This window comes from Malurus melanocephalus, unplaced genomic scaffold, assembly GCF_030028575.1.
Source record: "Malurus melanocephalus ecotype Western Australia unplaced genomic scaffold, MMel_1.1 scaffold_101, whole genome shotgun sequence".
Taxonomy (NCBI): Eukaryota; Metazoa; Chordata; class Aves; order Passeriformes; family Maluridae; genus Malurus; species Malurus melanocephalus.
Genome location: NW_026623333.1, coordinates 2,227,761 through 2,253,349, shown reverse-complemented (window position 1 = coordinate 2,253,349; position 25,589 = coordinate 2,227,761). Strand labels below are relative to the sequence as shown.

General features: G+C 42.4%; 2 protein-coding genes across 3 annotated transcripts in view; one reads left to right on the top strand and one right to left on the bottom strand.

Annotated features, from left to right (window-relative positions):
• SLX4IP (SLX4 interacting protein) overlaps positions 1–6,206 on the top strand; it is a 71,473-nt gene extending 65,267 nt beyond the window's left edge. For both annotated transcript variants that reach the window (XM_057369022.1, XM_057369021.1), the window contains 2 exons: positions 2,870–2,979; positions 4,447–6,206. In XM_057369022.1, coding sequence (XP_057225005.1) covers positions 2,870–2,979; positions 4,447–5,275 — 939 coding nt within the window. In that variant the 3' untranslated portion in view covers positions 5,276–6,206. The remainder of the gene's footprint in view (positions 1–2,869; positions 2,980–4,446) is intronic.
• Positions 6,207–12,551: 6,345 nt separating this feature from the next.
• JAG1 (jagged canonical Notch ligand 1) overlaps positions 12,552–25,589 on the bottom strand; it is a 37,225-nt gene continuing 24,187 nt past the window's right edge. The window contains exons 7-26 of the mRNA XM_057369025.1: positions 25,317–25,436; positions 24,798–24,911; positions 24,166–24,279; positions 23,302–23,415; positions 22,851–22,897; positions 22,164–22,337; positions 21,530–21,680; positions 20,874–21,038; positions 20,251–20,364; positions 19,495–19,608; positions 19,276–19,389; positions 19,035–19,151; positions 18,496–18,523; positions 18,304–18,389; positions 17,392–17,505; positions 17,059–17,168; positions 16,741–16,977; positions 16,281–16,412; positions 15,690–15,840; positions 12,552–15,314 (exon numbers count right to left, since the gene is read on the bottom strand). Coding sequence (XP_057225008.1) covers positions 14,857–15,314; positions 15,690–15,840; positions 16,281–16,412; positions 16,741–16,977; positions 17,059–17,168; positions 17,392–17,505; positions 18,304–18,389; positions 18,496–18,523; positions 19,035–19,151; positions 19,276–19,389; positions 19,495–19,608; positions 20,251–20,364; positions 20,874–21,038; positions 21,530–21,680; positions 22,164–22,337; positions 22,851–22,897; positions 23,302–23,415; positions 24,166–24,279; positions 24,798–24,911; positions 25,317–25,436 — 2,774 coding nt within the window. The 3' untranslated portion in view covers positions 12,552–14,856. The remainder of the gene's footprint in view (positions 15,315–15,689; positions 15,841–16,280; positions 16,413–16,740; positions 16,978–17,058; positions 17,169–17,391; positions 17,506–18,303; positions 18,390–18,495; positions 18,524–19,034; positions 19,152–19,275; positions 19,390–19,494; positions 19,609–20,250; positions 20,365–20,873; positions 21,039–21,529; positions 21,681–22,163; positions 22,338–22,850; positions 22,898–23,301; positions 23,416–24,165; positions 24,280–24,797; positions 24,912–25,316; positions 25,437–25,589) is intronic.

Here is a 25,589-nt window from a genome sequence, read left to right as displayed (position 1 = left end):
TATTTCTAATAGAACTTGGCAGTTCAAGGGCTAGAGAAGCATTTTAATCTTTTGTGCCCACCCAGTCTCTATACAAATGTAAATATGTCTGTCTTTAACAATTTGCCAAGAAATGTGGTTTTAATTTGTTAGCAGCAATCCCACTCCCTGCAGCTCTTTCAGAGTCGAGTCACAAGTCTGGCGGTGCTTTGACGTTTTTCTCTGTCATGGTGTCGTTGTTTATATGATGTCTGCTTCTGCTGTCCTCCCTTTTATGCCTGGAATATTTTTCTTTAATTATTTCACTGCCTAAAAGGAATTTGGGATTACTAGACAGGATGAGAGCAGATTAGCTTTTTTTTCTTTCTTTAACAAGTCCTGAAGTTCCCATAGGAAATAAATAGTATTCCCAAAACAGACCGTGGGTTTTATTTTTTTTTTTTTTAATTAACTAAAATTATTAAGTCTAATAAAGAAAATAAAGGAAGTATCACCAATAATGTCTGTGTGTCTTAGTAGTATATGGAGTGCCCATTGTTGTTATTTATGACTCTCTGCCTTCTATTGTGGACTTATTCCAGCCTTAGGGAGTTTACATCACTCCTAATAGCAAAAGGCTCTCTGGTTCCCACAGAGTCTTTCAAAGACTGACTCATATGCCTTATGTTAATTGTTCAGCTCTCAAATGCAGCACTTACAGGGTGTGGTTCCGAGGGGAAAATCTACTGTACTTAGAGGGCATGTTCAGAAGTGTTTCACATATAAATCATTTCAATTTTTACTTTTTTTGATGCCTTAACCCTTTCTGTCACTGCTTTATGTGATAAGTTTACTTGAAAGCAAAACAAAAGGTTGATGACAGCGCAGTGAGGGAATGTGTTAACCCTGCAACTTGGGGCCATTAACTSCAGCCTGACTCAACTCCTCATCCTTGCCTCTCTGCAGGATCTGCTCCTCACACTCTGGCAGGACCATACCAATCCTGCAGGGTTCATAATCACTTAGAACTGGGGTTTATTGCTTATCTGCAGTAGTGAGTTTTGTGTGGACAGGAACCGTCCCCAGTCCTCCCCTGGATTTTGTACCAAGGGCTGCTTTCCACGCATTGCTTACCACAGCAACAAGAATGGYTTTAGTGGGCTGCTGATCCTGGCTTGGTCAGTGCGTTGGGGACTGAAGAAGGTTTAACAGAATTAACCTTACCCGTTTCCACCCAGCAGGAACTCAAATGGGCTCCTGCTCTCTGGCCAAGTAYGAGTGCTCTCCAGCTGCTTTGATGCAGAATGATTGTGCAAGATCCTTCAGCCTCCAAGTTGTGTCGCTGTTACTGGAAATCAAAGTAGTTTCTACAGACTTTGCAGTCTCTGCCTTCTCCTAAAATTAGYAGAATGCTTGAGTATCTTAATAGTATTCCCATCTTTAATAGCTTTGRCAGTATGAAAATAAATTTAGTCAAATTAGGGGAATCTGCCTCAAACAAGAATAGAAGCAGCAATTAATCSCTCAGATTAAACTCGTTAAGCTTGATTTCTGAGGTTGAGATCACATTGCATGTATGCTCCATGTGTTTTCTGCCTGCTGTAAACACCCTCATTGCACCATGAGTGGACAGAACTTCATGCATCGCTCAATGCACATGTTTGTGTAACTTGTCTCTGAAAGGAAGGCTYAGAACAGCTGTCATTTTTTTTAAGTGCCAAAATGGCTTTACTTCTTTGCCTGATTATGCTCCTCTGCTTGCAAAACAGGAAGCTGTTTTCACTGGCTGTTTCTTCTGGAGAGAGCATGGAGGTCCCCCCATCCACCCGCTCCTTTAAAACAAATAAAAATGGGTAGGGCTTAATGTCCCCTAAGTGACAGGTTCCCAAGGGATGTTCCAGGCAGGGGTCACGTACAGGCTTTGGCCTTGTGCCTCTGCTGGCCTTCTCTKTGTCCCTCAGTTCTTCCATACCATCTGGTTCCATGCCCTCACTTCACCAAGGAACAGGCTAAATCAGCACCCCCTGCATTTGGGGAGCCCCTGTCAGACAAAGGCTGCATCATGGAGGCTGATGGAGGAAAATGGCTCTCAAAGGCAAGGAGATGCACAAAGCCCCTCTTCTCTTCTTGTCTTTACCACTTCTCTTTCCTTCATAGCCTCAGAGAATACTTTTTTKGAGTTTGTGGTAGTTAATAGTGAAATCAGCAAATGGCCCTTCTCTGATTGAGATTGTTTCATTGTGAAAGGAAGTGCTCACAGCTTGAAGAAAAAGAGCATTTTACTTCCCTCCCGCTCGCCCCAACCTCRTATTATATAAAAGGATGGTGCTGCTGTTAGCTGAGACCAGAAAGAATTCCCCTGTTGTCCTGCAGTAGCCAACCACTACAAGCTGTGAGTGTTTAAATGTTAGAATTAAAAGTTTTAACCCTTGCCTTGTTCAATGAGCAAATAACACTGTATGTTTTTTTGTGAGTATGGAAAATTATGGGAATTCCTCTGAGAATAAGTGTATAGACCACTGCGCCAGTCAGTCTCTTCAGAAAAAAAARCTGACAAGCATGCTCCTGTCTGCAAGAGAGATTCCTGGCATTTGTCACAGTTTGAGCCACAAAGATGTCAAATATTTGCCAACAGTTTCCTCAGATGGTTTGGAAAGATACATCCTTTACATTGCAGTCTTGTTTGTTTGCGGTGTGTTTTAGCATACAAAATATGTTGGTTGGGAGTCAAGGGGAGGGAACTGACTAGACTCCCAAATATTAAAAGATTAAAAATAATTGTTTCTCTTAGACTGTTCAGATCAAAATAATAAAGAACAGCTGTAAATCTTAGTATTAGAAATGGAGTTTTCTGTTGAATAATCATAGCTTGATTTGTCATGTTTTAAACCTGTGTTTTCTTTTGGAGCAGAAAGAAGAACTTTCCAATGGGACGTCTGAATATTTTACTGAATCTGCTAAGAACAAGAAGACTAAGATTAGTCTGTGTGAACAACTAAAACAAGACATCCTGAAAAAGATGTATGCCACTATTATTTCTAAGCTTTTGGATCTATAATTGGTAAAACTTAGTTTGGTACAATGTAGCTTATGTAATAAAATTTTAAATAATATAAAGTACTTTACAAAAGATTGTTTTAAATTGCTAAGAGATTACAACTGTAATGTGGATAAGCATATAAAATGATTTTTGTTTTTTTTACAGCATGGAGAAAGCTATTACAACCCACATAGATATCACACATAGCATTAGGCAGAGTCAAAACAAGCTGTTGTTTTTCCTTGAATGCAGTTCTGAGCCAAAATAAATACGTGATGCTTGAATCTGGTTTAAAACACTTTACAAATATGGGGTTTTTTGTTCATTTTGAGAATCTGGATTACTGATCAATTAAAGAGTGTCCCTGGTGGAGTGAAGGGTGCGCTGATCAGCTGAATATGTCACTGCTAATCTGCAGTACCAGGATGCCACTGGGACTTGTTTGAGCTGCCAGCAGCCCCAAATCACCTGTGAAATCAGGGATTTSCTGGGAACCCTGGCAACTTTTCTTTTTAACCATGTTGTCTCATCTGTGTTGTCTTTAGAAATGAGATTAGCTTTGGCAGTATTCCAGCTCTACCTGTTTTGGATGAGCCCTCTTTGAGAAGTGTTRGATATGCTGACCTGGGAGCTGCTGAGCACCAAAAAGTGGTTTCAGCTTGGGCTGTCTATGGTAACTTTTGAGTTTAGACTCAAAGTTCAGCCTCACTTGTTGGGCATAAAGTTCATCTTATGGGCTGTGTGAAATTCAGACCCATAGGTAAGGCACTGCTGAGGGGTGTTTATGTACTGACACTCCATCAGGTCCCTTGTGATCCCATTTTCCTGTATAATTCCTTTTAGAATATCATCTACTTGCATTACCTAAGTCCTTGCCAGATGAATGGGCTTGATACTAGATGAGTGGTGGTTAACTTTAAAGTAATGCTTTGAAATGTCCTGGGAAAAATTCCAGAGGAACATTCTAAAATAGAGATTAGGAACTCTCACACAAAGACACACTCGCTGCCTCTCCCCGCCTGCCCCCTCTGTCCTGTAGATATGCATTATGCATGGGGATATATGGGAATGGTTTGCAATCATTTAGGCACTTAGGAAATGCTATTTTATCCAGCCGGTTCAGAAAGGAATTCARTATACTCGTGTTGACCTTTAACATCTGCAATGAATGCAGTTCTGCCTCTTGGAAAACAGTGTGAACTCACTCCTTCATGGCTTAGTCATTAATTAATAGGGTTCTCCCTAGCACAGTGGAAAATCAGATGGATAAYGCTTGATATTATCCACACTAGACAAACATTGCTGCTTGTCAAGATGATATACAGGGATTTTTTCCATGTTCAGAAAGAGGGTGGCCGAAGTGGTGTTYCAGAGTTGGAAAAATGGTAGATCAAGGCAGTAAAGATTCTTTTTTAATTTAAAAAAAACAAAATTCCTTTTTATTGCAGTGTGAAAAGGAAAAAACGAAAGAGAAGTAGTGCAAGCAAACCTCAAATCAGCAAGGACTCCAAGAAAGTGTATCTTGGCTCGGTGGAATCACAGACAGAGAACAGAGAGGACTGTCAGGCTTCTCTCAGTGCTCSGTCTGATGTGAAACGTAGGAGTCCAGGCCTGCTGAAGGACTGCACAAACACAGCTGAGAGCAGCTTGGAGCTTCCTGTTTTAGAGCAGAGAAATGATGTTAATCAGAGACAGCCAGATGATGTTCTCAGCCAGCAAAAACCTCACCCTCTGGAGCGGTTGAAGGCGAGTCTTCTGAGTGAGAGCCCTCCTTGCAGCTCTGAGTCAGCACTGCTGGGTCCAAAACAAAATCAAAGAGTGACCAAAACACAGGCTCAGCTAAAGACCTGTGGTTTAGAGGAGAAGTTGGAGCATTTCACTGTAGGGTCCTCTGAAAAGACTCCTTTAACTTCTGTCAATACAGAAACGAGTGTGCGTGATGATAATTGTTTTGGTCCATTTGTGGAGGAGAAGATACCCCTTAATTCCAATTTGTTTTCAAAGCAAGACATGGCAAAGACTGTGGCTGACAGGAAATCAYTGACTTTGAGAAAAAACTCATCCTGGTCTCTTTCTGTGAGCAGTGGAGTGCAGAGAAGCCAAAATGAGCCAAGCTCAGCCACCGAGGAGTTGCCTGCAGTGCCAACATCRTGTCCAGAACTGCACTCTGTGTCTTCAGACAAACTTTCCCAAAAAAGAAAAAAAGAAGTGGACAGTGGTCTTGGGAAGTTAAAACTGCGAAGGCTTAAAAAGTCAAAATCTGAAATACTACCTTGATAATAAGCATGGRTGGTCAGCCAAGTTTGTGTGTAAACAAAGAGTAGGAAGCAATTCAAAATGATGGAAAATAATAAAAATACAAAATCAAAATAATTTTGAAAGATTTTTTAGGAAAGTTGAGTTATCTAAGGATCTTAGTAATTTGGAACTGTAATAAAGATAATACTTTTAAATTTTTAGGAATTTAACATGATTATTGCATGAATCAGCATCATATTTATAGAAAAATCTCTTACAATATTTACTGAGCAAAATTTTTGATTTATATATATTTAGTCTTTATTTRTATTTATCAGCTGGTGACAGCAAAAGTTAAAATCCCTTGTGTTGTCTGTTAGCAGCTGCAATTATTTGGTACCTTGCTTGTTTTTATTTTAGTGAAAATTAGTCCTTTATATTAGAAAGTTTGTGATTTATTCACATGRTCTTTGCAATAATGAAGCCAATTGAGGTTATTTTAAATAAATCTTTAACCAGGAACAATACCTGATAATTTGAGGCCCACCTTTTCAGAGAAGTTTCAAAATAACTATTATTTCCACTTGTGTAGTTCTGATACGAACATTTATTTCTAGCCCATGTTGTGGATACAAGTCATCATGCGTTCAGTCTTGGGAAAAATGAAGGTTGTTTTTATATATTTAGATTTATATATTTATACCTGGATRTATAAATGTTACTGTTGGATGAAGTTCAAATATAAACATTTGTACACATCTTCTTGCATACATGTTTCAAAATCAGGCCTTGCTTGTGTGCAAAGGCAACACACTGGYTTTCATGTGTTAGTGATGCCCAAGTTAATTCTTGTTTTAACATAATTTTGAATTTCGTAGTGCTTTATCATACTCTTATTAAATGTATCTGCTAATGAGCTAAGCACATGTACCTTTTCTATTTCATGCTTATCTTTTTTAAATGTGTAGAATAAATTTATAAGCCATTTTCTTTCATCATGCTTAAGATCAGTGCAACCACAATGCCCTGGCAGCCAGGAGGGCCACCCTTGTCCTGGGATGCACCAAGCCCTGCACTGCAAACCCAGCAAGGAGGGGGTTGTCTCACTCTGCTGTGACCTGGGGGTGGCCTCTCCTTGAGTCCTGGGAGCTCTTTTGGGTACTGCAATCTAAAAAAGATACAATGGTATTAGAGTGTCCAAGGGAGGACAGGAGGATGCCGAAGGGCCGTGAGGGGGAGCAGGATGAGGAGCAGCTGAGGGCACTTGGTGTGCTCAGCCTGGAGGAGAGGAGACTGAGGAGTTCTCATTGCAGTCTGCATCTTCCTTGTGAGGGGCAGAGGAGGGACAGGCACTGATCTCTGCTCTGTGGTGACAGTGACAGGACCCGAGGGATTGGCCTGAAGTTGTGTTGGGGGAGGTTTAGGTTGGATATCAGGAAAAGGTTTTTCACCCAGGGGGTGGTTGGGCACTGGAACAGCTCCCCAGGGCAGTGGTCACTGCACCAAGCCTGGCAGAGTTCAGGAAGCATTTGGACAGTGCTCTCAGGCACATAAGGTCACCCTTAGGGACGGTGCTGTGCAGTGCTGGGAGTTGGACTTAATGATCCTGCTGTGTCCCTTCCAAGTCAGCRTATTCTGTGATCTGTGCTTTTATGTCAGGTAATTTAGAAAAATCTCMGTAACATTTACTTCCAACTGTGGACATCCTCATTGAGGTTAAGGAGATGATTCACATCCATGAACATTAGAGTTGGTGGTGTAACCCAGGTCSTGATGAGAGTTAACACTCAGTGGCTGACAGCTGATTGTACAGCTTCCTCCTGCTGGAAATAATTTCTGCTCTTGCTGCAAATGAAAAAGGTTCTGCATGTGTCTGGAGAACATGTTCTCTTTTTTTCTTTCAGCTGTTTGGGTAATGTTTTTCAGTGCTTTGCAGTCAGGTTGCTAATCCTTATCCAGCTCCAGGCTCTGCTAAAAAGTCTTCCAGTACCAGGAAAACCAAGGATGCAAAGAACCCGGTTTGGAGGAAGAAGAGTCTGAGGTATGTTTATTGTTGCCTTTTTTATGGACTGGAGATACTAGGCCTGGAAGGGAATAAAAAGCACCTTTTTGATGGACTTGAAAGAGGTATAGGGATATTTAATTAAGTATTTATCAGAAAAATGAGAGTAGTTAGAATAATTTGATAGTTTATATTATAGTCTTAACATAGATAACTAAAGTATCAGAAACCAGAGGGCAACCACATACAGTTTTTATCATCCCATACTGTTATTTCTTTTTACATATATATATATATATATATATACCTTATAATTAAATTTTGATCTTAACTGAATAACATACCTGCCTTCACCCTTACAGATGAATGTTATACATTACATTTATAGGAGGCTTGTGTAGAATAAATCATTGTCTATGTAGCTAAGAACACTCAATTTTTCCTTTAGGATATTTTCTTATGTTTTTTACTGTTTTCTGTCTCCTCTCTGATGCAACATCCTTCTTTCCAAACAGTGATGATCCAATGGTRAGAGATGTGAGGTGATTGCAGGTCTTAGAGGCTGGAGAGTCAGAGCAAAGGCAGRTGGACTTTCTCACAAGTACATAGGGGCATCATTCCTTCTGTCCTCACTGTCTTGTTAGGTGCTAGRCTCTTTGAAGATATGTGGAGCTTTTGTTACTATCAAAAGATGTGTCTTGAATCCTCTCAGAAATACAGCTATTCAGGGAAAAATCTTTGAATTTACCATTATTTCTGCATTTTGGATGGTGTTGCTGGTCAAAACTGTGCTTGCTTTTGTCTGTGCAGCAGGACTTTTAAAYCAGCTTCCCTTTTGCAAACCTGGTAGTGCTTTGGGGGATACTGGAGGCTSTGTCCATGTCTCTCTTCTTGCTCTGCTTTAAGCCCAGATTCTTCCTCTCAGACTTTGTGTTTTTATCACCCATCCACCTGCACCCTGAGGACTGGATTAGGTGTGGTCTGACACGCTCTTGAACCACAAACCTAATTTCCTAAATCAAGTTTTGTGGGAAAAAAAAAGGAACTGGAAACTGAGGTGGAGTAAAATTAGCAGTTTRCAAGTCTTGGCTTTCTGTTATCAAAATGCTTCTGCAGCATTGGCCTACCGTTCTTTAAAAGTAATGAATATCTGAGGTTCTGTTCTCTTCAGAAACTGCCATTGAAGCAGAGAAACAATGGCTGTGGTTCATTTTTTTATCCTAAACCAGCCAGCTTTGGTGGGTCATTGTTTTTAATGAATCATCTGGTTCATTTGGTCTGTGCTGTTTGCTGATAATGAACACTCCTTTCCTAGYGAAACACTTTCTAATGGGTGCAGATGATTGTTGCCATTATTCTTTACATCAAAGCATTTGAAAATATTTGTTTAGTGGACTTTTATGGTTAAACACGTATCAGAAGCTAGACCAGCCTTTTACATAATCATTTACAAAGAGGAAGCAGCYGTGAAATCTCCCCTGCCCAGTGCTGGTTGGTAAGAAGGTTTTAAATATCCCAAGATCTTGTGGGTACTAAGCTTTGTGCTGGTTCTGGTGCTACCTGCCAGGTGAGCACAGAAATTTCCCTTCCTACAGGAGGTTTTGACCCAGTGAGGTGTTAGTAGCTTCCAAAAGCATTTATTTGTCAGTGGGAACTTTTTCCCTCTCACTGCTCAGCATGTGGATGGTGTTGGCTGAATTGTCATTGGCATTTTGCATCATCATCTCATTGACTTCTGACTGGTAAAGTGTTTCTTGCTAAAGGAAGAAAAAAAAAAAAAAGGAGGAAATACTTTCCTGTTAGCAGTTGGAATAAGAAAGATGTGTAATATAGACTCCCAGATTGCAGGTTATGAGTAGTTATCGCCTTGGCTTTATCAGTACCCAGCGAAAGGTTTTGTTCTGTATTCAAACGGCTGCACCAAACAGAAGCAATAACACCAAGCCTTTTTGCCAGCAGTGGGAAGTGTGGGYTGGCCTCAGAAATTAGCTTTAATAAAAGGCACCCCTCACTTCTTTGCTTTGTGCTTTTTTTCTCCTCTAATAAACATTAACTCGCTTCCAGTAACCCGTGTGAAGGAGAAGATGTGGGCTGAGGGAATGGCTGTGCACGGAGCCTTTCATCAGAGGGATATCAAAGTGCTCGGCAGCTGAACCTGCAGGCAGCTGAAAGTGCTTATTCTGACAGCTGGGGCAGCACTGAGGGAAGCAGTGATTCCAAGGTAAAGCAAGCTGGGTTTTTTGTCTACCTTTTTTCCCCAGGTAATTCAACCTGGTTAGTGTGTGACCCTGTCCTTTCCATGGTGGCAATAAGGACATTTTTAGGTGGGGACTTTTTATTTGTTTGATGTTGTCTTACGCCAAGAAATCCTACAAGTTGTGGAAATGATTGATTGTCACAAGGCATTTCAGCTGTAACCTGGAAATTGTCCAGGAAATTAGCCACAACTGCCCTGCCTTCTTTACTATCCACTAAATTATTCCAGAGCTGGGAATCTGTTCCTGTGAGAGCTGACAGTGCACCTTTTGTGAATGAGAATTTCAGGGATTTGCTCCCATTTTGTCCAAGATAAATCCTTCACTAGAGTAGTAGGAATTGGTACTCTAACTCCATAACTGCCTTACTTGCTGGTGTAATAATTATCTTTTTTATTTATGCATCAGATCTTTAATGGAAAGTGTCTTGAGTTCTAATTCTAGAGCTGGGCATGCCCCTTTTTAATATTAATATGATCTCATAGTGCTAGAATGAAAGGAATAGAGATTTATTTCTCCACCCTGTAGAGAAACTGGTTGAAACAATTTGCACATCACAGAAGGCACTCGCTGGCAGATCTGGGCTGGGACTCCGGTCTGACACCGTCTGATCCCGCGTGGCTCCGCTGCTGCCACAGTGCCAGGGGAGCAGCTGCTGAACCATGCAGAGCCTGCACCCCCTTCTCCTTCTCCCCCCAGAAACTGGAGTCAACCCAATTTTACTGGGTTTTCCTTCTTTTGGGAGCAATCACTGACCTTTGCAAGCAAACTCGGTGTGCACTGGCAAACAGTAATTGTGATGGCCACTGCTGTCAATGCTGAAAAAAGAGGAAGCCAAACAATTCTTAAATATACTCAAATATTCTTGCCTCTGTTAGAGGAGAGGGGAAGGTTACACAATCACTTCCATCTTCTGGGGAGGAAAAGGCTGAATTTGGTACTTCCCTTGTCAGAACTTCTCATCTTTGCAAGCACTCCTAAAAACCATGAAGGCTCTGCCTTGTGACTCCACAGATGGCAGGGCAGCACCCTGGGCTTGGGATAGTTGGGAGGCAGGGCTGSATTTGGCTCGAGGGCTGCCAGATAAGGAGCAGAATCAGGCAATCTTCAAGAAGCAACAGGGAGCATAACCTTGTGCATTTTAGCTTGGCAGGGAGCTGATTAACTCTTCAACTCTTGCTGTGCAGGTGTGTCAGCTGCTGGGAGAACAGGAGGTGTGTCTGTGCGAGGGAAAATGGTTTCATCAGGACATGGCTGGAGATGCAGGTCACACGTTTGGGTCCCAACCCGCTTCACGTTCCTGGCCCGAGGGGCTTCAGCTCCYGCTGCTCTCCAGCTGCCCTGGGCTCCAGCAGCAGTGCCCAGGGAGCCGTTCCCAAGGCTGGCATTCCCGGTGACATGAATATATTGGAGCAAAGGCTGATGCAACCTGCACCATCAGCACCTTTCCCAGGTACCTCTACGTAAGATGGGCCCTTTCCATGCGGAGGTGCAGAGCTTTGATGTGGCTGTGTTCAGCTCAGGCTGAACCAAACCCACATTTGGCAGGTTCAATTACCTGTAGGTAGAGCAAAGCTCAGAGTGCTAAGGGGAGCACTTTTACTTATTTTATTTTATTTTATTTTATTTTATTTTATTTTATTTTATTATTTTATTATTTTATTTTATTTTATTTTATTTTATTTTATTTTATTTTATTTTTTTATTTTATTTTATTTTATTTTATTTTATTTTTTTATTTTATTTTATTTTATTTTATTTTATTTTATTTTACTTTAAAGCTCCTTCGCTTAATTGGCAGTTCAGGAAGCACACACTTTTTATTTGCTAGATGAAGGATCCAAACACACACCACTTCTGACTAAACAGAATGTCTCTTAGCCCTCAGTAGTGAAAGTGTGAACTGGCAAAGTATGATTTCCACAAAAAATAAATGTGCCTTGGTATTCTAAGGGGGAAGCCCTGAACTTCATGTTTCTATTTATTTTCATGGCAACAGAAACCACTTTATAGACCAGCCCCCAGCATGGTGGCGGATCTGGGTTTTGGAACTCTGTTCTTGTGTTACTGTCCCCAGTGTAAATTTTGGAGCTACCACTGAGATAAGAGAATTAATTAAAAATATGATCATGGCAATTGCACAGAATTTTCTTCCTGCCCTCTGTGCAAATTGTACGATTCTAATTTTCTAACATCATAAGGTGGCAACAAAATGAGGGAAATCCATGGGGAAATGGGGAAAAGCAGAGTGTGTGTGGAGGAGCTCTGCAGCAACAAAACTTCTGCATGGTCCATATAGCACTTTGGATCAAGGAAGGGCTGGAAGTAAATAAAGGAACCCTAGGCTCAGGGCTGTGGACATGTTTTGATGCTTGAGGAGCCCAGGTTTTGCTTTCACTGAGTCTTCAGAGACCTTAACAGCTTAGTCAATAAATGTACACAACAATAACAATAAATGTTGTTAAATGATTAAGTCTGTAAACAGAAATTGCCTCAGTAGCTTTTGAAGAAGCCTGATGAATACATGTTCCCAGAAGTACCAAATGCCATACTTTTTAAAAATTATTTTCTTTGCTTAATATGAGGCAGACTCTTACAAATTCCTACAAATTCAGGTATGTTTGAGCCCTTTGAAAGAGGTAGCTGCATCACTGAATATGAGACTCATGTGAACAGCAGACAGCAGGAACACAGTTAATTCAACATTAAAAGTATGGGAAAGTCAGGGAATAGCCTGGCTTTGCCCTTGGAGGCAGGTGGAAGATTCTATTATCTTGAAGTGGCTTTTTTTGGACATGACGTGTTTGCTTTATTGCAGATTTAAAAGTCAGGGAACAAAGGGAAATAAATGCTTATGGGATTTGTTTGATGAGGAATTATTGAAGTGGTCAGTTGAAGCTAATCTTGTTGCCTTCCCCTTCAGGAGGTAGCAAACGAAAGAGGCTCCAGTCTTTGCACTGTGTGGCGTGTGAATGTGAAGAGTAAAAGCAGCACCCGGCCAAAGTAACGTAGGCACGACAGAAATCTTCTAAAGAGAGTTTAAAATAAAAAAATAACACTACTTAGATTTTATAAATTTTTTTAGACAGCTGTAAAAAAAAGTACAGAAGAAAGTATTTCTCACTCTCAGGTTTTGTTAGGGTTCAGCGTATTCATATCGCAGCAATCTGTATATAAAATATCTATTTATTTACTACAAACAAACACAGATGCAAAGGCCTAACCTTGCAGCAGGTTGGTTTAACTATTTTTCAATGAACTTGTTACAGAGTTAATCATTCCTTCAGCTTTGAAGTAGCCYCTTACCAGAACAACTTTGCAGCTTCATCAGAACATGATAAAAACAGAGCAGACCCTGAGCCAGCCACTGAGGTGGGAAGGGCAGCATTCAAAGCCGTTGTGTTGAATACTTTCAGAGTTTATTTTATGCTTTACAAAGCGCTTTTTGCCCATTAGAAATCAGCATCATCTATGGATCCCTTCCCATCCAGGTCAGCACTTTGGATCTTGCCTAGCTACTTAGATTTGGTTCCTATCTGGGGGCAGCTCATTGGCCCGTGCAGGGTAAACTCATTGCACAATTGCAGTCACACCATCCTCTCTCAGGAGCACACAGAGGGACATTGGCCAAGAGGCAGCAAGAACAAGGGACACACTGCTTTTAAACCTCCTCAATCCCATTGGGAGCCAGAGGGGAACRTGTAATCATCTAACAAAAAACTGACTCCACCAAAGGCAGGGGCAGGTCTTGGAAACCTCTGGCAGCACCTGCCTCTGCTTTTGCACAACTGACTGGCCGGGAGCGCCTCCAAGCTCAATAATCTCCACGCTCTTTTATGTTTTCATACAAAAAATTTAATAAATATTACTTTTCAAGATTTATTGCCAGGAACAACACATCAAAGATGCATTTTCATATAACACTAATATCACAATACAAGGTATCTTCATGATCTCAGTGGTTAACCACCGAGATGACTATGTTTATAAGCCTTTTGATCTTAAACATCGTAATAGCACTTTGATTTCCTCACTTGTTAAGGCGGGCAGTGTAATCTATGGCAAACCTACACAGTGATCTTACTGGACATTCTACTGTTCAAGTATTCAACAACTAGCTTATTAGAATACTCCCTAAATGCAGTAGATTACAAAAAAAAAAGTCAAATCTACAAGTGGTTCAGTATTACATATTCATGGTGAGAAAAAAAAAAATTAGAATTTACAAAATAAGATTGCTGTGTTTCCAACTTCACACGCTAATTTGATATTTTTAATTACATGCAACCACTCACGTTTCATCTACATAAAGTAATAGCTCAGTTTTGTTCCCTTAAACTGCTTCTTAGCAGATTATCTGCCTGTCACTCGGTTTTCAAGTCTAAAGCAGCAAAAAAAATTTTCTAGTCTAATTCTCTAAACTGCCTCAGTCAGTACTTACAAATAGTCTTAAAGTGATACTATGGAAGGTGTTTCAAAGGTTTGACATTGTACAAAAACCAGCATCAAGGCATGAAAGCCCATCCTATTAAAAATAAACTATTTTAGAACACCTTAGTTTTGGCATATAGGCAACATGTAACAAGAAAATAAATTCAAAATAGAGAAGCCACGAGCTTACAATGCTATCAAAAACCTTCAACTCTAAACACATACATATAAATAAAAAGGAATGATATTTTAAGGCTCTTGATTATTAAGTTAATAAATCAAATATACACAGTGATTAATAAAAAAAGAATTATTTACATATCTATACAAACTTCTATTTTTGACACATTTTCCTCTTTAAATTCTTCATTTACCAGCAACTGCTGACAAGTTTCCCCCCACCCACCCCAACAAAAATACAATAAAAAAATAAATAATAAACTTATTTTTGATAGTTGCTGTGGTTCTGAGCTGCAAAGGCACTTTCAAATACAGAACTAGTTGTACGTCACCATAAAACCAATATACAAAAAACTCAAATTCAATAAATATAAATAAAATGTATTCTTCTAAAGAAACTGTATAAATTGGAACATCTGGCAGAAAAAAAAAATGAACACTAAGGAAGAGTAATAAGGCTATGTAATACCTTATGGAACGTTTCCGTGATGGATCAGCTGCAGCTGAATTTACAGGAGGGCACTTTTGACTAGTTTTGCATAGATGTGAAATGCAGCACTTGGTATTCCAGCCAACCACAGCAACTATCATTGCCAGTGTAAGCCAGCTTGTCCAAACTTAAATTAACACAGGGATTCTAAGTAAATAATAGCCTTAGACTCAAATATTACACAACAGTTTAAGAACTACAAGCTCTTGAGTGCCTTTATAATGATACTCAAAGGCCCTGCATGGCAGCACCCCACCRTCTGCTATACGATGTACTCCATCCGATTTAGGCTTTGTGCACTTTCCAAGTCTCTGTTGTCCTGTTTATTTGTCCAGTTYGGGTGTTTTGTAGGGGTGCTGTTGGGGGGCTTTTCATCTCTATCTACCAAAGTRTAGGCTGGCTGCTTGGCAAATCGGGCCTTCTGCTGGTGCTTGTCCATGTCGTCCTCCTCCACCTCGGAGTTGTGTGTCCTTATTTTGGCGATTTTAGAGTTTTTGTTCTCGTAGTCTTTAATGGGGACAGTATTTGCCCCGTGTTTCTCAATGGGGTTTTTGATCTGGTTCAGCTGCTCCCTGACGTTGTTGGTGGTGTTGTCGTCAGAGGCCGTGTGGGTGTGGCTGCTCTGCTTTCGGCGCTTTCGGATGCACCAGTAAAACACAGTGACCAGGCAACAGATCCAGGCTACTGTTAGCACTGAGCTCAGCAAGGGCACCACGAAATCTGCAAGAGACAGGAGAGCAGTTAGTCCTGCTGCAAACCAAGGGTGGACACTCTGGGCTTTCTACACAGAAAACTAATCTCAGTTCTTAAACCTTATTTCTTCACCTATTTCTCCATGAAGAGAACAGAAGGATAGCAACTCTTTTACCATGTCAGGCCACTGGTTTAGAGAACTTYTGGAATGTTTTTCTAAGGGTTTTTARMAGTAAAAAGACCCTGGTGCAAAGCSTCCCCATTGTACCYGATGAACAGGGCCCAAGAGGCAGAGATTGCAGACTTGCTGCAGATTTCCAAAGCAAGGAAAGGCTGTGCTCCTTGGAAAGGCTGTTGCAGTCAGGGCAAGGCACAGCAGCTTGGGGCCAAGGAGCAGCTCACCTGTTTTGTTCTTGCTCGGCCGCCGCTGCACCCTGACTTCAGCGACAGCAGCGATGAGGGTGTTGTTCCCGTCGCGCTTACTGACGAGGTCGATGATCTTATCTGTGATGTCTTTGATGGGGTTTTCATCTTCCCCGATATCTTCTGCAGACTGCGGGAGGAGGCACACAATTAAACACCAAGCATCACATCAGACGCACTGCTATTTATAAACCTTCACAAGCACTGAAGGCTCTCGCTACTTTTAATATATAAAAACCCCAAAATGGATCAAAACAAAAAGGCCTGCTATGGGCAGAAACTAGTGACTCAGAATTTTTGCTCTCACCCTTAAAAAGACCAAAACAGCCCCAAAAAGCAAGAGTGTAACAGAGAAATGTTTCACTCCCCCTATTACAGTTGCCCCCAGCTTTCAGGTATGTGCATGTAACCAGAATTCCTTTCCTGTTCTTAAAGGGAATCAGGATGGAAACTAAACCACAAGAAGTGCTGACAAAGCCAGGAATTAAGATTTTTATGAAATCCACATGTTGCACACATATCCAAGCAATTAACTACTAAGACATTTAAAAATATTCCAGGAATACTTACAATAGCAACATGGATTTCATTATTTGCCAAGTGGGAAGGCTCACAGGTAATATAGATGGAATATTCAACAGAAACATTCTTGAGAATATTCAGATTCCTCAATTCACTGCAAACATGCTCTGTGGTAAGGCCCTGGAGGATACAAAAAAGATGTTGGCTTTTTAAAATACATATGCACACGAACACACAGATACAGGACTTGCTTGAGATTTTTTTTTTTTGCCCTGAAGTAAGAGTTCTCAAGGGAAAAGGAGGTAGAATTCCCTCCAAACTAGCTTTTGTTCTTCTCTAGTCACAAAAGCATTTRGGCTGGAAGGCTGTATTAATCCTCTGCTCTTTGTTTTCTTTGATAATAAGGCAGTGTCAGCTTTTACTGCACTTTTCCCTATGGAAAATATGGTTCCATGCTCTGGGAAACGAGTCTGTGTGTCCCACAGCCCAGTAAGGTGCTGTTACTTACTGGGGCCATCATTTCTTTGTTAAAGGTGAAGGTGATGTTGGCACAGTTGTCCTGGTAGTAGGAATCTGAGTTGCATTTGGTCCTGACAGGCTGCTGGTTGGAGGGCCAGCATTCTCCCACGGCGGCACACGGGTGGGTGAAGCAGTGGTCATCCCGCACAGGGATGCAGGCGTGGCCAGCRGGGCACTCGGTGGCACCTTTGCCATGCAGGACACAAGGTCGAGGGCCACACCAAACCTAGGAGAGGATGAATACTGGTCAGAATCCACTGGTTAGAGGATAGAAAATGGTGTGGCCCAAACCACAGCACAGCTGTACCTTAGAACAGGTGACTTTTCCATTCAGACACTGACAGGTATTGCAGTCRTCATCCCACTTAGTCCCATCTGGCATTACCCGAACACTGGTAATGCAAGGCCTTCCTGTAACTGAGGAGAGATTGAACAGAATTGTAAGCTGAAAATAGGAAAAAACCCTTTTCCAGTTTMATCTAAACTTCCCACTAAGTTTGCTTCTTCACTAAAGATCCTTGCRTTAAAAAGCAACAGAWAATATGCCCCCAAAACAACCCCAAAAAACCACAATCCCGTCAAGATGCAACGATACAAATCTTGTTTCAAGAGCTAGGACCAGCTKTAGCATCTGAAATACCTTCTTGGCATTCGGGGCCACTGCGACCTGGGGGGCAAATGCAACGGTACCCATTAATTTCATCTATGCAGGTGGCTCCAAAGGCACAGGGTGAGGACTGGCATTCGTTGATATCTGTGATGGGAAGGAGAGGAAATGGAATAGTTACTCCATAATATCCTTTTGTTTTGTCAGAGAAAAAGCAAACATAGGATAGATTTGCCTACTGGAGCTTTATGTCCATTTTCTAGTGTCTACTGGGAGATAAGATTCCTGCTCGCAGCACTGGTATAAGCTCAGAAAGTCCTTTGACGTTTCTGCTGTGTGGCACTAACAAAGATCAAAACCTGACCCCTGTGGCTACTTGAGCTTTCCAGGGCAAGGATACATTCCTTCCTGCACAGACACACTTCCTCTCCTCTGATGTGCTCYAGTTCTGTCCCCCACAAGGTTCTTYAAGTGATRACAACGTTAAACCCTTCCCAGCTGTACAACTGCTGTGAGATGTCTATTCCATGGCTGTTATTAAGAAAAGTGTCCTCCTACCTGTAATTATTATTAAATTACAGGGAAGCRCATACATCACCTCAGGGCTTGGAGGTGGATTATTAATTGACAAGGTTTTTGGCTGGCACACTTTCATCTCCAGCAGAAGCCTGGGCCATAAAAAAACATGGGAAGACCATCCCAGAGGGCATTTTGCCCGTTCAGCTGAACCAAAAGATTTCAGCTCCAGCTAAATGATTTTAAATTTCTTTCATTTTTGATGTGATTCCTGCCCTCCTCAAATCTGCTACAGATCTGGGTACAGACAGAGATGACACAAGACCTCTATCRCTCATCTGATCTACCACTTAACTCAATTAAGATGATTGTCTTGCAACAAGATTCAAACGAGACAAAAACTGAGGCAGAGTGCCACGGAACACTTACTGATCCTGCAGTCAGGCCCAGCAAAGCCTGGAGCACACTCACAGCGGTACCAGTTCTCTCCATCCACACAAGTGCCACTGTTGTAACTGTRGAGAAAAGGTGTTATCACAGACATTAAAAACTGCTACAGATAAAAGAACCCAGAATTCTAAACCAACAAAAAAAAGCAAAGGATAAACACAATAAACTTACCAAGGATGAGGGCTGCAGTCGTTTGTGTCTGAAAAGCAAAGACAGACAGCATTAAACATGCAGATTTTGGCTAATACAGCTCTACTGGCAGTAAAGAATGATCAAACTTCCTCTAATGCCCAAGTTATACTTAGCTCAACTTTTACAAAAATATGCTGAAATTCTCTACTAAATTGATTCCAGGCTTGTACCACAAAATTTGTTAACTACATCGTGGAACACATGAACACAGGAAGAGATCCTTGTAAAGAATCTAACAGGGGGAAAAAAAAAGTGGAAGCAGACAGAGCTGCTCGTAGAAAAARAATGCAGGAGGAAACAAGAGGACATCTGTCTCCACTTAGCTCATTTGCAACTTTCTCATGCCCAGGTCAAGGCTCTATCACATAAAGTCATTAAAAACAAAGATTCAGGTGATGCTAAAGCCTACATCAAACAAGCTTTCCCTTCTGGTTTCAATCTTGCCTCCGAGGGCGACAGGATGAGCTCATGTTCTCATCATGCAACACTCTGGAAAAGTTCAAGCAGAGCTGACTTACTCTGGGTACACGTGGGTCCTTCCCAGCCCTCCTTGCAGACACAAGTGAAGGAGTCCCCGCTGACTACACAGGTACCACCGTTGTGACAGGGGTTTGGCAGGCAGCTGCTGTTCCTCGCTGTAACACAAACAACATTTGCCGCTCAGTTGTTAGAAAGCCGTCAAGTCTGAGCCAAGAGGAACAGCTGAGGTCAGAGCTGCAGTGCTGCATCTGCTTCCTGGCCATTATGCAGGCTATTTACCTATGTTACAAGTGGCTCCTTCCCATCCTGCAGGACACTTGCACTTGAAAGTGTCCCCCTCGTCATAGCACGTCCCCCCGTTGTTGCACGTCGCCTCATCGCACTGGCTGTCACCTGTGGGAAGCCCAAACCATYTTTAATACTGGCACTTTCTCAAGGCATTAAGTTCAAGCAGTCTATCAAAGCACGCCTGYTGTGTTTTGGAAATGCTGAACTTACGGGAGTGGCAAGTTTTTCCTTTCCACCCATTTTTACATTCACAGAAGAAGTCGTTGACCAAGTCTCGGCAAGTTCCTCCATTGTGGCAGGGGTTTTTACTGCAGTCATTWATATCTGGTGATGTTAAGGAGAGAAAACAGGCTCAGTGGTGTTTACAAAACTGACAAACACAATGCTTGAAAGGTGCATAACCCATCACTAATTTTGGCCTGGGCTTCCATTGTGGATTAAATGCTTAAATCAGTATTTGAAAGCTTTAAGCGCTGTCACAGAGATGAAGACTGTTTCACTACATTCCTTCAGTTTGTTTTCATTTTGTTTGTAATCTTGTTTCAGTAAACAAGCAGTGGAAAGGCCTATTACATAAACCACCCTGTCAGYCAGGGGAAGGGAGCAGAACACTCACTCCTCTCCTGCTCTTGAGACTGACAAAACACAAGTGTGATAGGCAGACAGCCATTCCTAAAGTGGCTTCTACTAATGCAAAGAGTTCTTCCTGAAAGTTATCCAAAGGCTAGAGCAGGAAACTCAACACTGGCAGAGCCAGGTTCTAATCCCAGCCCAACTTTSTAACTTGGGCTTAGTTCCAATACAAAAGCTTGGGACTTGGTAGAAAGAGAGGACACCTGGTCCTCCATGGCCTTTGAAGCAGAGTTTATTGCCACTGGTCAGTGTCATCCTTAAGACAGTACCAGCCATTCCTTCCCAATGTTTTCCCAAGAGATCTTTCTGTGTGCTGAAGGAGGGATAACTTACTCGTTTCACAATATGTTCCTTCCCATCCATCGCTACAAATGCATTTGTAGGAGTTGATGCCATCAATGCAAGTGCCACCATTTTTACAGGGGTTGCTCTCACAGTCATTRATATCTGCAACAGTTAGGGAGAGAGAAGAGGATTAAAAAAGAGGAAAACAAAAATCAAACAAGAAGCATAGCTACTAGGAGTCATCATCCTATTGCAGACTGTTTGGTGTTATTTCCATTTCTAATACGCTTTGGAGAGGAAGGGTTATAAGCAAGATGAAAAATGGGTAAAAAAACTGTACCAAGTGATGAACCTGTCACTATTAAAAACAAAAAAAAATCAGGAGTCCTTAAGATCTATTTTAAACCCCCCTATTAATTCCCTCAGACCTTGTATACATAAGGTTTTTAAAAACATACAATTCAAGGCTGGAGGGTTCATTACCRTGAACTTTCCCCAAGGCCTAGCAAATTCCAGTCTGCCTCACCCAAGAGGGATATGAGAACTTACAGCAGTTCCAAGGTTCACTGAGTTACAACAGAGAAACCTTAAAGGGATCCGGGAGGGAAGGATGGAATCTTTTTCCAGTAAGAGTGGGGGACAGTAAAAKACATTCTCTTTTTAGCTCTTACTCTCATGACAGTAGGTGCCAGTGAATCCTTTGTTGCATTCACAGGTGAATTTTCCACCCGCTTGGCTCTTGCACTTGCCATGAGGACCACAGACATTGGAAGAGATGTAGCGAACACCTTCGGGTGTGCTGTTGGAAGCCACTGCCACGGTGCAGCTGTCAATGACTGCAGGAAAGCAGAGACCAGCATGAGAATTGCCCGTGCAGCCTGATTCCTTAAGAGCAACATTTGCATGTTCAGCCATGCATGCTTAGAAGACACTCATGCCATAGAATCACTTTAAGATCATYGAGTGAAACCATAAAAACTAAGACTGCAAATATGTTTGCTGCTGTAAAACAAAAGCACTGTGCCAACTGTGCATAAAATAATCACAGCATCTTATCTGATGATTGCTGGAACTCRTCCACAGCCTGGAATAAATCCATCAGGCTATTTGCTACCTGTGTTTTCTGTCCACATTGACATAATGTTGTCTTTCAACAGCTGATATTTACAAATATTACTCGTCTTTTCACAAGAGAGAGAGGCCTAAGGCAGAGGGCAAAATTCAGCYTCTTCCTAGCAGAGCTACTCCAGTGACCCCCACCCACTGGAGCTGAATGAGGGCTCAAACCATCGCCAGACATTCCCATTCACCACGAGGCAACACAAACCTTCACAAGGAGTYGTGCGGCAGTGATCCTTCAGGTGGGAGCAGTTCTTTCCTTCRTAATCCTCAGGGCAGTTACAGAAATAGTCCATGGCAAGATTGAAGCACTGGGCGCCGTTCTGGCACGGATTTGGCTCACAGTAATCTATGTCCAGCTGTAAGYAGTGCAGGGAGAGGGAAATAGGAARGGGGGGGAAGGGAGAGAGGGAAAGCTGAGTGAAAGAGGTTTATCATAGCTTTCCCTCACCATGACAGGCTGACATTGTGGAATCTGACCTTTTTATCTGCGGCCTCAAAGAATCATTCATAGCGCACAGAGCTTAGTCCGACTCACCACTATTACAGCAGACAACTCTCGATATTAAACTGCCGCAGTTAATAGTTAGAGCMCCACAAAGCCTGACATGCAAACCCTGCAGTCTGCTTAACAAAGAGAATCCTCCCCAGCCTGCCAGGGGTTTGTTGGTTTCTTCCCCCCCCAATATATATTAATCAATCACTTTCTTGGCAGAYTGACAGCGATATCAAGTACAACTTTATACTATGCTTCACTGGACGCGAGGCATTCCGTGCACAGATCCGGAGCRTCGGAACAAACGGCACTGGCTGAGGGCCTGCCTTTCACCCAGCCTTCTTACCTGACAGAGGTTTCCTGAGAAACCAGCGGGACACAGACATTGGAATCCATTGATTTCATCCTGGCAATGACCCCCATTCATGCAAGGGTTACTTGCACATTCATTGATGTCTTTCTCACAGTGATCTCCTGCATAGCCAGGTGAACAGATACACCGATAACCATTAACCAAGTCCTGGGAAAGAACAAAAAGTTTAGAGTTAAGGCTTTTCCTCCCTCTGGATATATTCTTGTTAAGGAAAAAAAAAAGAATTGAAAGAAAGTTAAAAGTCACCTTACTATGTCTGAACTAGGCAGAAATATTTAGGGGGGGAAAATCAAACGCACACACACACACACAGACCCAGTCCCATCTTACAATCCTAATTTCTAGGCAGGATGCATTAATCTACACATTGAAAGGAAGTGCCAACATTCACAGCAGGTGGTTTGCACAATCACCAGCTCATTCACTGGTGACACTGGCAGTGAAAATGAGTCATTTATTGAAGTTATATTTTTTTGCCCTTACTGTTTTACAGACATATCTCAACATGCTGTAGTATAACACAGGCCCTTTCCCCAGCTAAAAGAAATGACAATTTATACCAATTAATTGCAATCTTCCAAACTATCTGTGCTTAGACTCAAATGTTTTAGTTACTGTTGCAAGTCTTGGGGAAACCAAAGTAAAACAAGAATGGCTTACCCGACAGGATCCTCCATTTTGACATTGTCCACGACAGTCGTTAATATCTGCAATAAAATTAGCATGGTTAGAAGGCAAAAMTATATTTACACTAGATAGAGATTTCAGGTCTCCCTAAAACTGCAGCTAGATAAACCTTTTGTCAAGTTTCCGGCATGCCTTCCTTGAGATAAGGTTATTATAATGGGTGGGAAAGCTTTCGTGATTCTTCTACGAGAGGCAGTAAAACTTCACATCATTGTTTTAGAACCTTTATCAGAATATAGCTATGGTACAGGCTAATGACTTTGATAAAAYTGTGTATTTTCATTCTGTACCAACTACTCCCTTTCTAAAAACATCAACTGCTGGGGCTCTGCCCAGTGTTTAGATCTGAGCTTAGAACTCAGTGGCACATGCACCTATACCCAAATAGCTGGCCTTTAATAAACCCAAGGSTACGGACACTTACTGATATCACAGTTGTGGCCAGACCAGCCAGTAATGCAGTCACAGTAGTAGCTGCCAATCAGGTTCCTGCAGGAGTTGGCATTGACACAGGGTTTGCCCTCACATTCATTCGCATCTGGAAAACCAAGGGGAACATTCAGGGGGGAAGGGAGAAGCCCACACCCCCGGCAACAAGCAGCAGTTCCTCMAGAGAGAAGAGGAACTTGCAGTGTACAGCAGGAATTAGCGTGACTTGAAYGGACAAAAGTCAATCGTACATCAGCCTCTCAAAGCCTTCCAGTTTCTCTGCAATTAGAATGTACAGGCCACGCTAATGATTTCACAATTAGCCAGTCACTCATTAAGAGCAACTTTCCCCCACACATGCATCTCAGCTGAGCATTCTGAAGGAGGAATGCTGCAGCCTGGTCACTGGATGAGTGTGTTGTGTAAAGAATGCAGCCAGCTCATTCTCCGTGAGATCATCCACAATTTGGAACCCAGCTGTGAACTCCTGGGTCTGAAGGAGTTGACATGCTTGAAGAGATACAGCAACTTTCTCACAAGCTGAAGGGAGAAACACGTGGGGGTGGGAGTGGGAGGCACCCTCCTCCCCATTTCAGGGCAGTTCTGGCTTGAAGGAGTCTCTGGTTAACTATTTCCTTCAAGAGCCAGCACACAGCAGCAAGGTGATGGAAGCCACACTACTCTTGGACACTGTCCTAGACCCCAGGCCTTCAAGCAGACACTGAATGTCTTCAATGTGCCAAAACACATCCACAGGCCTCAGAAACATGACCATGACTAATGCAGGACCATGATCCCTTTTGCATTTATCTTTCCCAACTCCAGAACAACACTGGATGAAGAGAAAAGCAGGTCTTACCTAGCTGGCACGTTTTGCCAGTCCACTGAGGTGGGCAAATACACTTAAATCCATCAACTAGATCTTGGCAAGTTCCTCCATGACCACAGGGATTTGGAGAACAATCATCAATATCTGTAATGCAGAGTAAGGAGAGGCTTAGCTCCACYACCAGACTGGCAATGGCAGTAACTGACAAGTTTGATAAATGGTTGTTGCTACTTGGGTTTTCCCTGAGGAACAGAAGGACAACAGGACTTCTACTTGGAATTTCTAKGTCATCTTTGATTTCAGCAAAAGCCTCCTTTAAAAAGAAGAGTAGTGTCAAAAGGGGGTTSAAAGCATGGGGGAAAGCTTTACCCCTGTGGCCTTTTTGCAAGTGAAGCCATATTTACACCATGCCAGAATGCTACAAAAATTTGACAATCTGCTTCTTTCAAGAAGCTTTTGGCTATTCCTGTCCCTCGTAGTTGACAAAAACCTTGGTACAAACAAAGAGGAAGAGAGTACTGAGGGGTATAAATGGCTGCCAGGAAGCAATGAGCAGGCTGGGAAAGGGTAATTAGGCTGCCCTGGAAGTTTATGAGGGATTAGAAAGACAGATCAAAACCAGCAAAATGGTACATTATTAATAAACACTGAAAAGGACTCACTATCAGTGCAAGTTGGCCCAGCCCAGCCAGGAGCACACGCGCATTCAAACCCCGTGGATGTCTCGAGGCAGCTTCCCCCGTTGTGACAAGGGTCGGAGAGGCAGGCGTGCTCCGCTGCACAGGGACARAAGGACATCATGGCAGAGGCTACAGTAATGCCACCACAAGCCACCCCTGCTCCCTCCACATGCTTCTGCTCCACATACACCATCATTACTCTTGCTGCACTGTGCTCCTGCAAGAACCAGGAATTTCCTGGCTTACATGAAGTCTCCTTCCATGCTAACATCACCAGCACGCTGACTTGCATCTGCTGGAGCTGCAGCCAGAGAGCCTGGCTTGGAGTGTCCTCCCCAGTGAGCATGAACAGGAAAGGCTGGATCTTTGTACCCAGCCCTGACTGAGCATACTAGAAATTGAGTTTTCCTCAATCTCATRAAGTGCATCCAAAACCAGGCACCAAAAGCTGGCAAGAATTAACTGTCAGGTGGCAGCTCAGCAGCTGCATCCAACACTTACCAATTTCACAGTTCTGTCCCGAGTAGCCCTCAGGGCAGGAACACTGGTATTTGTCAGGGCCAGTGTTGCTGCAGGTACCACCATTCAAACAGGGCGGGTGGGTTCCGCAGTAGTTCAGATCTGCAAGAGGGGAGGAGCGTTAAGGCCACGGCTGAAAGGCAWCAGGAACATCACCACGTGCACGTTTTGTTGTGTCATCCCAGAGCCTTTACAGAATGCACCCACACACAGGGGTGGGACAGGACAGGGACAAGCTGAGGACAGCTGCCAGAA